The following is an 11396-nucleotide window of genomic DNA, read 5'->3' as shown; positions in this document are numbered from 1 at the left end:
CTCATCCTCCTATTCAAAAATAAATTAGGTTTATCATTCATAATACTGAATGGTATTCAAAAGTGAAACAAACTTTTAAAAGACTAAAATACCCACAGTTATCAAATATTGCTGATAATTACCCTTTCAAAAAGGGTTAAAATAATGCAAGGTATTTTATTTCATATTTAAGTAACTCAGTTGTGTCAAGGGATTAAATGGGTATATAAAAATATAAAATGTTTCACTGTCAGAATTTCAAAAGGGGGATTAGTTTGACTTTGAGCATAAAGGGGAACTGAGTGAAATATTCTAATTTGTTTAGTAATATTTTTTTTAAATGTATATCACTATGGCATTTTTTTCCTGATCTTAGATTTCCTTTTTTGCTTTTATTGCTACCCACATATACTCTCAGAAATATGAGGAAAGTTTTTCATAGAAAAGGACATTTCTCTCTGGATTCAAAAATGATAAAACAGTTGCCGAAACTTTGTGCTCAGATGACTTTTGTTTGGTGGAGGGGACAGAACTGACCCTATGATTTCAATGGTAAAGGGAACTGCCCATGAGGAAATTTCCTACACCAAAGAAGATCTATTCTGCAAGTGATGGTCTTGTCTATGGTCGTGCAACTATGGCTCTGTTAAAATGACTATATCATCCTCACATAAGACTGGCCTCTCATTATACTATGCTAAAATTCACAAAACATGTTAATTTATAAGCAAAATGTTCATAAAACATGCCACAATATAATTTCTCATCACTTGACTAGAGAACGTTTTAAGTATTAAGATAACCTGATGTTGGATGATTTTGATGGACTGCTTATATTTCCTTAATTGTCTTTTCATATATATATTATGTATTTACATTATATATTTATGTGTATTATGATACATAGCATTATAAATCACACATTGAGAGGTAGCTTGGTGTAGTGTGGGATAGAAAGCTGGTATCAAAGGCAGGAAGACTTAGATTCAAGGTTTGTCCCTGAAAGATGCTGTGTAACTCTAGTCAAGTCCCTTGCTCTCTCACGGCTCCAGACCACACTCTAAGACTAGAGGATGGAGAACTCATTTCCCTGACAGAGGTAGCTTCCTCCCTGGGAGTTCTCAACACTAATTAAACTATGGGTTGTTTGTATGTGTAGATGTGCCATGTATACACCTGTACACACATGGAAGATGCACAAAACACAGTAGTTTGCATAGCGATCTCTCCTAGCCAGTTATACTATTATGAACTTTCAGGGACTTCCTCTCCTCTCACTCACTATTCAATCTTTTGTGATTTGGCTTCTGACTTCATCATTCAAATGAAACAACCTCTCCAAAGCTAAGTTTATCTTCTCATATATCAAATTTAATGGCCTGATTCTTTTTGACTTCTCTGTAGCACATAACACTTTTAAGGACTTTCTTTTCCTCATATGCCCCCTCTAAGATTTTCATGACTCTATCCTGATATCTACCCTAGATTGCTCCTTCTCAGTCTCCTTTGCTCTTTAATCATCCAGATCATTCCAACTAATCATGGTTGTTCTCTAAGGCAGCTTTCCTTTCTCCCCCTGTGTTAGCTCACTTGGAAATCTCACCTGCTGCCATTAGTCTAATTATCATCTATGCAAATGACCATGTCATCTATGCAGATGAATTCCAGATTTATATATCCAATATTGGTCTCTTTCCTGATCTCCAGTGTCACATTGCCAACTGACTTTTGGACATGTTCCATAGACAGTCAGACTCAACAGGTCACATGTCCAAAGATATAGAATTATCTTTCCTACTAAACCCTTCTTCTCTTCCCAACTTATTACTGTCAAGAACACTACCATTCTTGTAGTCACCTAGGCTTACCATCTTGATCTCATCCCCATATTCTCAAATTTACCCTCCAACTCATTTTGGTCTTCATAGTATTTCCCATATGTCCTCTTCTGTCACTCCAGGTCTTCATCATTCCATACTGATGACTTCTGTAGTATTCTTACCTCTTTTCCCCCATTCCAATTCTAAATAGCTGCTAAAACAATTTCCAAAAACATAGGTTTGATCCTATTACCACCCTATTTAACAAACTTCAGTAGTTCCTTATTACCTAATAAATACAAAATCCTCTGGTGTTAAAACCCCTTCATAACGTAGCCCTTTTCTACTTTTGCCACATCTTCTGAACATTATTCCCCTTTCTGAATGCTGAGAATAAACTACACTCAGCTATTTGCACAGGACAATCTAGCTTCCAACTCCATGCATTTTCACTGGCTATACCCTGGCCCTGGAATTCTCTTCCTTCTGGCTTGTCTGAAGACAGCTTAAAAATCTATTCTGCAAAATTCAAAGTGCCCCCATACTTTCCCTCTCAGGTACCTTTTCTTTATACTGCATATATATTGTATAGTGTTATTTTTATGTTGTTTTCTTCATTAGGACCTCATTCTAATGAGCAGGGACTATGTTCTGTGTTTTTGCCTTTCTTTATCTCATCACTCAGTATATATTATGTACTTAATAAATGCTAAGTTTGGAGTCAAGGAGATCTGGGTCCAAATCATACCTGACACTCTTATTTAGCCCTAGTCAAATCACTTAATCTCTATGTACCCGAGGCACCAGAACCTATCTAACAAGTTTAGGTGGATTTCACCTGAAGATGGTGAAGGGAAGGACTATAGCATAGAGTTCCTAGTTTTATCCTAGTTAGTAAAAATCAGATCCTTCCTGTAGAGGGAGAATTTTTTAGTGTGTGTCCATTCTCTACTTATAGACATTAGACCCCACTATATCTTAGGTTGTTTTACAAGTTGTCTTGGCTAAAAAAAACATCATCTTGTAGATAGACCTCTGATGATAACCTTAACCAGGTTCATTTTCACATGTTACTAGGATCACACCACTTGGAGCTTAATAGACTTTTCAGAATGTCCAATCTACTGGAATACTCTTCCAGAACCCAGCAGGGCATTGTCATCATGGTAAAGAACAAGAGAAATAGCACAGCAATAGAAGCTTTTACATATATGGGTTAAATGCATAAAAATATGTGGCTAATTCCCTCCTTCCCTCCCCACACGAAACACCATCTTGTAATTAAAGTATCAAAGTTACTATTACCAGCATAAAGTGCATGCGAAACAACATTTTAACAAATTCTCAAGATAAGCATTTATAAATGTGGTAGCTCTATGTGGGTTACTTTAAGAGAAGTATGACTAATTGTAAATAATTGAAAAAAGGATTTATTGTTTCTGCATACAAAATTAGATGAAAATAGCTAATGTAAAACTTTTTTTAAAAAAGATCAACACCGCATGACTCTTATTCTATCAAAATTTTGTGGAAAACTCATTTTGTTGTCACTAAGAATAGGGAATAATTACATTCTTCCCAATTTTAACAACAAATCAGAGACTCTTCATTTTGGCAATATTTTCAAGGCAATTCATGAATTTCCTAAATGTGAGTCTAAACTCATCTCCAAAGTAATTATCTTTAATTTTCCCCATCTTTCCTTTTGGAATATTACTTATATTTTCTTTGTGCTTGGCTAGTAAGTTCATGGATGAAATGTCTGTATGTAAATAACAATTCTATAAAAGAGATGCAAAGTTATTCCCCTCCCCAAATTCTGAGTTTTTGCCACAAAATTTAGTTAGAAAAGTCAAAATGGTCCAAACTACATATGTAAGTATTGGGTTTAACTAATAAAAAGATACCAAGTTGACTGTGTACTAGGAGTTCAACATTTTTTTTTAAAGATTGCTTTGAAAATTTGCAAACGGTTTCATATAAACATTGACCCTCCCCTAGCCCCACAATGTTTTAAAAAAAAAAAAAAAAAGAGCCAAACCTACACAAAACCCAACATCAACCACCAAATGTCCAAAATGATTCAGAAAGAAGATTCTTCTGCAATTGCACATTGAAATGTGGACTCAACAACAACAAATGCTTCAAGTAAGTTTCATGCCAATCATCATTAAGAGTCATAACATTACTGAAAAAAGTACACTTGTTCTTTTGGAAGAAGCCTTACAGAGACCTTCCATGGAGCATGGTTTGAATCATAATTTAAGATTTTTTTTAAAAGAAAAAAAAAAACAAAAAACAAAGTCTTCTCTTTGGACGTAAAGAAACAATGAAAAAATTCCAATTTGATTATGTAGAAATAACTCCACTATGAATCCGCATTTACATTAATGGACGCCTGGAAATACCACTACTATACAGACACTAATCCCAATATGTAAAAGATGGTATCTGGCATGTAAGTAAACATGAGAGATACTGATCTATCAACAAGCATCATGTTTCCTTAAAGCCGATCCATTGAACAAACCTTTGGATCCAGAAGTATTTCTTTATTCCTCTTCCTTTCAGAGGGATGAAGTCCTAAAACAAGGACTTAAGGGATCCATGGAGAGGATGGAGTAACAGCATCAAAAGTATTTTTGGCCAACCCCCCACCTTTGAAAAGAAAAAAATTCATCTGCTTTGTTTTACACGTTGCAGGACAGAGTCCCTCCTAGACATAAGGGTTCAGATAATGAAACAATCACCCTCTTTTCAGCAACTGAAGAAATTCTTCTGGAAACACAAGTATGCTACCTAAATAGCTACTAAACTGCTGAAACTGCAAGTCAGTCCATAATCTAATGTCATTGTAGAACAACATAGAATTAAAAAAAAAAAGATTTTTAATTTTCAAAGGTTAAAAAAAAAGTCTAAGCAGATAATATTAACAAACAAAACTCTCTTATCCCAGTTTTATGAAAAAGGTAGGTAACACATAGGCAGCAGGAGAGTGTTGAAAATTCCAAATAATAAATAGTTTTAAATGTAGAATTTTCTACAAGGTTTCTTTAGAAAACAGGACCAGTATTTTTTCCCCCTAAAAAAAAAAAAGTTGATGATCCTGTGGAATGCCTTCAATTCCAGATAAAAAGATATAAAAAATATTGTTGACAGTCAACAATGCTGGATTTGGGATAGCTTATAATAATTTTTTTTTGTTTTTTTTTTTTTTTTAAAAAAAGTCTCACTGGTTTATTGACTAAGGTTAGAGAGTAAATCATATGGTCCTATTTGATGTATTTTCTACCATGATCCAAAGATCACTGTATAGATACAGACAGACTGGATTCAACTCAAAGCAGAAAGACCCCAAAGAAAATCAGAATTATTGTTTGGTCCCTCCCCTTCCCAATTTGTACTTTGTTTCCAGAACTGGGAAAAAAAATAAAGACAGAAACAAGATTGTAACATTTCAAGTGACTAAGAAAAGTCATTAGTAAGTGGCATAAAAATGGGTAAGGTCACTGGGTACTGGTCCTGCATCCAAAGGAGCATAGGTGGGACTCGAGTAGTTATTACATCTGGTAGTGTCATTCCCTCAATGACATTAGAATAGCTGTATGCAATAATAAATAGATCAGTTATAAGGCAGTGTGTTGAACATGTATTCATCTTGTGGAATGGAACCCCACAGAGAGATACATGATACCATAACACATTCATTAAGAACGAGTTTTTTTTTGTTTGTTTTGAATTTTTTTTTTCGAGGCTATCCAGGCTAACTCTTCTGGAGTATTTTCTTGGTAAGAAGAGCGATCCTCTGAGTCTTGTCACTTAACCTCTCCTTTATCAAGAGATGATGACTGGCTTTAAAGAAAAATAAAGCTGAAGAGGGTTGTTTCATTTTTATTTTTTTTTCCTTTTGGTTGCATCATTCTGAGTGTTTCATATTAAAAAAAAAAAAAACCACAACCAAAAAAAAAATAATAGGAGCCCCGATAGTTTTCGATGTATCCAGTTGCTGTATCCTCAGGATGTTCCAGATGTTTCCAGGTAACTCTGTAGTTTACGAACTGTGGTTTTATCCAGAGAGCAAAGGTCAAAGTCAAAGGTTGTATTCGTGATATGAAAGTGTCCAGTTTCTTCTATAAGGTTTACAATCTGGCCAAGGAAAAAAGGAGAAAGTTTTGAGAGTGAGCAAGAGGAAGACAGAAAAAGAGTAAGACATAATTTTAGTTGATTCTTTATATCCTGATATATTTCTACAGATAGCAATTTGGGTAAATAAATGATGGTAAACATCTTATCTTACACCAAGAAAACCCCAAAGAAACATCTGACACATATCTATTGACCAGCTAGTATCTTGTACTATTTATTTCACTCATATCCCTTAAAATGTACAATCAGTTTTTAAAAAAACCTTATGTCAGCATAATTTATATAAGTTTTGGCACTCCTCCCCTCCAAGTTTGGGAGGTTATAGTATGAGGATATTAAAATAAATTCAAGGGGAAAAAAAATCAGAAAAAAACTAGTACATGAAAAGGGAGTTGGGATTCAGTATTTAATTTCCAAAACCTAAAGATTCTGAGATTCACTCAATAAGTTATGATTGATTGATTAAAAAAAAAAAAAACCAGTAATCATAGTGCTTAACACAGTGGGGTGAACATTTGAGATAAAGATATCAGTTATCTCCTGATGAGGTCCTAGATAGTTGAGTTGTAGAGGAACTAAGCAGGAAGTAATTATGGAAAGAGAAGTGTACATGTTGATTAGGATCTACTGAATTATGAACTCTAAAGGCAAAATAAAGTGATGGTTCTCATCTTTATTATATCTCCAGATTTTAGCGTCACAGGAGCTTCATAAATATTTGTTTGAACAGATCCTGGTTAGTTTTGCTTCTTTCATTCTTTTCTACTTATCTTTCTTATTCCAAATAACTTTTTCCTTTTCCTTAACTCTCTATCTTGCTCAGGCACATCTTTCTTTAATTCACAGGAGAGAATGGAAATACAATTATGACTCATGTTTATTAAGTAAAGAGTTATTTCATTCCCCAGTCTCAGTTCCAAAAAACTCAAAACTTTTAACTCATCTACTTCAACAACAAGAAAACTGAAATTCTTTTTATTTGTGGTATAGAATATTTAATTAATTTCAACTACTACCATTCTTTTTATTTATTGGTAATATTATTCTTTTTAGGGAGCAGCTAGATAGTGCAGTGGATAGGCTGGATCTGAGTTCAAGTCCGGTCTCAGACACTTAATACTTCCTAGCAAGTCACTTAACCCCAAATGCCTCAGCAAAAACACACACACACACACACACACACACACACACACACACACACACACACACACACACTATTCTTTTTATTTGTAGTAGGGGGTTATTTAATTATTTTCAAATACCATCATTTTCCCTTCAGTTCAGTGACTCTTAATAGGAAAAATAATATAACAACAAAAGTTATCCCTATGCCTGAACTATAATTTTAATCTTTATCTTAGGACACTCATAATTTTAATACAATAATATCTTACTATTTTAATATGCCTTAAGACTTGCAGGCAGCATAGCACAGTAAGGTAGAGGGAAAGGGGTTAGCAGAAGGAGCCACCTGATTTGGAGTCAAAAGATATGGGTTTAAATGCAGGTTATGTAACTCAATATTCATTTGACCTGGAAGTGATTCAATTAACCTCTAGGGCTTCAGTTTCCTTTAAGGGAAAATGAAGAAAATGGACTAGATGATTCCTAAAGTCCTTTCTAGTCCTATATCCTATAAACTTGGCAGTTTCTACATCTCATTCATTTTCACAGAGCTATTATTCATATATCTAGGTTTTCTCTGGAACACTTAAATGACCCACCCAATCTGCACAGAACCTTCCCAGCCCCCATCCAATCTAGTTGTTCCAGTTCTACTTTTATGTGACAATAAAATGATGCTTACTTTCCATATCTAGTTTAATGGTTATAGTTGATAAGTTTTCTACTCCTAAAGAGAAATCTCATTTATGACAAAACTGAACTATAGAAAACAGCCCTTTTAAATTATAGATAGATCACCTAACCTATAAACAGAAGGACTATTACCCTAACTTTACAGATTAAGGAAACAAGGCTCAGAGATTAAATGACTTCTCCACTTAGTAAATAGCAAAGATAGAACCCAGACTTTCTAAGACTCAGAGCAGCAATATTTTAGTGCTGGCCTTTTAAACTTCAATATGTCTCAGTTTCTGGAAAAGAATTAATAAATATGAAATGACTTAATAAATAAATGTTTGTCTTTTTTTTCCCCTGGTTCCAGACACTACCAATAACAATGTGGTACCTCAGGCTGAGAGCCAAACTTTTGAATTTTATTGGTTCATCCCAAGAATCTCAAGGTGTCCTTAAAGGAATTTAAACTCTATTTTAGTGATGCTAATTATTTTAAATAAACAAGAATTCTATTTAAACTGTATCTCTCCCAGTGTATGATACAAGAAAACCAGCAAGCATTCTTTATGCTAATAATTAGCATTTTGAACTGGTTACTGGAATATCATGTTTAAGTCTGGTCATTATAGTGTCAAAAGTTGGTAGAAAAACTAGGAATGATCTAGAGGGAGGTTAAAAAAAATAATTGCTATTGGAACAGAAGATGAAGGCCTGCTGGAGAAAAGGCTATAAGGGACTACATGCCTAAAAATGCCAGCTTTTATAAGGAAACTAAAACATTGCGGTTAAAAAAAAAAATCTCCCCTTGTCTATCAATATTCATTATATAATACCAGTTCTTAAACTTTCATATTCACTTGGAGTAACACAGTTATTTTATCCCTTGCCAAATCTTTCCTTTCTTTTTCTTTTTTTCCTTCACTCTTTCCTCTCATCCATTCCCTCTTCTTATCCATGTACACAGAATAAAGAGCATTTGACAAATTTCACTAAAACAAGCCCAAGTTTTTATGAGCCTATAAGAATATATCATAGTTGAATCAAGACAGCAAGACAAACAGCAGCAACCTTCTAAGGAATTCATTACTGCCTGCCAGAGGGAGCAACATTAACAGTTTGAATTATTAGTGCCTACATACCCATCTTCAATTAAGTCAAAAATACTTTAAAAAGAAAAATAAGTTTTGGTGCTTTGCCAGGATGTCAGAAGCACTACATGAAAATGCTATATTACAATGACACAGACACCCGTGACTGACTCATTCTGCTTTTTATATATTAATGTACAAGTCTGTTTATACAACGTGGCTCTACTTCTACTTGATTTCCATTTATCACACTGCAATAATTAATGTCTTTATGTCCCTCCCCTGAAAAATAATAATAAGATCCAGAGTGTCTGAAAAAAAAAAAAAAAAAAAAGAGAGGATTATAATGAGGGAACAGGAGAAGGGAAGTAAGCTGTGAAATTCATTTTTCAGATGATGGGGGATGTGAACACATATGAGACTGATTACCTCTAGCCACGTCAGACTTGTAAAGGGCAAAATACATGCTTTATGTTGTGTTTTTTTCCTTTAAACTATGAGATTTACTTAGTTGATTCCCAACTATTCTTAATTATAAAAAGGTAAAAGCACTATCATCATTATACATCATCATCATTGTATGTGTTGCATTAAAATCAAAATGTCTTAGTGTTTGGCTGATCATCAGGAAGGGTATGAAATGTCCTTCCTTTGTGGCAACACAATAGTGATACCAATAGTGCCTTCTGCATAGAATTACTATGCTTCTAGAGTTTATGTTATGGACCCCTTTGGGGAAACATAAGGATGGTTTCCCTTGGAATATTTTAGAACACAAAGAATTAACAAAAAAAAAAAAAAAAAAAAAAACAGAGATTAATGAAAATGTACTTATTAATTCCCTCCCTCTCCACCAAAATTCATGAACTTCCTGAAATCTATCCAAGGACCAATCATAATATAAAGAACTCTGCTGTGGCTAGTTTTGCCCTATCATGAATTAAGCTTTTGACTGTCAAGATCTTTCTTCATACCTTTAGACATACCTTTAGAACACATACACAAGTATCATACATGTTTTTGAACTGGGGAAAATGTTCATGCATGCAGTGAAACTTGAGAGGTCATACAAATCTTCTATTACACATTTCCATTAAAATGTGAAATCATGGCACAGTGGAAAGAACGAAGGACAGGTTGGAATCTTGCTTATAAGACTATCTGTGTGATCCTTTTTTAAAAATTGGGATGGGTGTATGAATAAAGCAGTCAGGATTATATGACTTGCCCAAGGAAGTGGATGAATCTAAATTTGAACTCAGGTCCTCCTGACTATAAGACCATTGCTCTAGCCACTTAGCTGCCCCATCTCTGAGATCTTAAATCAAGTCACTTAATATAATCATCCTTCAAAAAAGTGGAAATTAGATCATCTCAAAGGTATCTCAAAATTCACAATCTATAATCTTCTGGTTTTAGTTATCACATTCCTTGAGCCTTGGGAAGGCTTTTTCAACAAAAAAGTAAAAAACCTAGTTTTTTAAAATTCATTATTCAGACACACAAATAAATAATGATGATGATGATGATGAGAATAATTTTAAAAACCCACTTCTGTATAGACTCCTTAGAGTCTGATTTTTGGTTTTTTTTGGAAGAACCCAAGAACAGCTAGAACAGGAACCTGGTTCATTGTGAATTTTCCTTTGAATGGATCTACCAAAAAGAGCACATGAGCATTTATGGAATGCAATTTGCAAAATGAGAAGCTCACAAGGTGGAGAATAGCATTAGTACTCAATAACCCTAAGTTTTACAATAGGAATTAATTAAGCGGTAAACCATGACAGGACATGCATCATGGTCTCATAATCACACGCTTCAGATGCATTACAAGGCAAAAGGCCAAAGACAGAGTGCTTTCAATAGTCCAAGAAATGCAATTAGGGTGAAACAATGTGTGCCCTGGAGTGCCTTTATGCCAGGTTAAAAATTCATAGCTACTCCCCCTCTGTCCCCTTTACTATTTCCAAGGTTATCCATTTTGATCTAGCCCTACAGTCAGGCACCTTCTTCACTGTTCTTGGGTCAGAATAAAGCGGAATGCTAATTTTGGCACTATGATAACATTCCCAAGAGAAGTCACTAAAAAAAGATATTTTCTATTGTTTTAGCTTTTATTCTCCCTGAGAAAGTGACGTAATCAGATGAATAAGAAGAATATTTGGGGATCTTGGAGAAAGAATGAAACACAAGTACTAGTAGTAATAATTAATAATAATAGTAGTAGTAGTGGTGATGATGATGAATTGGCTTCTTTCCCCCCTACTTTGTATTTTATCCATTTAGATAATTTAGAGAAGTGAAGATAGTAGGAAGAGAGGAACTGCCATTTCTCTGCTGTGGCCCTGTGCAACTGGGCAATCCTTTTGAAGGACAGGACTCACTGTGAACATCTGCCCTGGAGACTTTGCTGAGTGGCCTGGCATCATGATATTTGCCTGGATTGCTTTGTGGAACCCTTCCAATCTGGGGCAGGTTAACAAAAGACAGAGGCTCTGGGGCAAACACAGCCTTTGAAGATATTTGCTTTGCAATTTACTGTATGAAATGAAGTATTAGG

General features: G+C 34.5%; 1 protein-coding gene across 5 annotated transcripts in view; it reads right to left on the bottom strand.

The window, feature by feature from the left end:
• Positions 1–3213: 3213 nt before the first annotated feature.
• The window catches only part of MLLT3 (MLLT3 super elongation complex subunit), a 270414-nt gene continuing 262231 nt past the window's right edge, over positions 3214–11396 (bottom strand). For all 5 annotated transcript variants that reach the window (XM_051995415.1, XM_051995396.1, XM_051995432.1 and 2 more), the window contains one exon: positions 3214–5945. In XM_051995415.1, coding sequence (XP_051851375.1) covers positions 5814–5945 — 132 coding nt within the window. In that variant the 3' untranslated portion in view covers positions 3214–5813. The remainder of the gene's footprint in view (positions 5946–11396) is intronic.

The sequence above is a fragment of the Antechinus flavipes genome, chromosome 1, assembly GCF_016432865.1.
Source record: "Antechinus flavipes isolate AdamAnt ecotype Samford, QLD, Australia chromosome 1, AdamAnt_v2, whole genome shotgun sequence".
NCBI lineage: Eukaryota > Metazoa > Chordata > Mammalia > Dasyuromorphia > Dasyuridae > Antechinus > Antechinus flavipes.
This window is presented reverse-complemented; position numbering and strand designations above follow the sequence as displayed.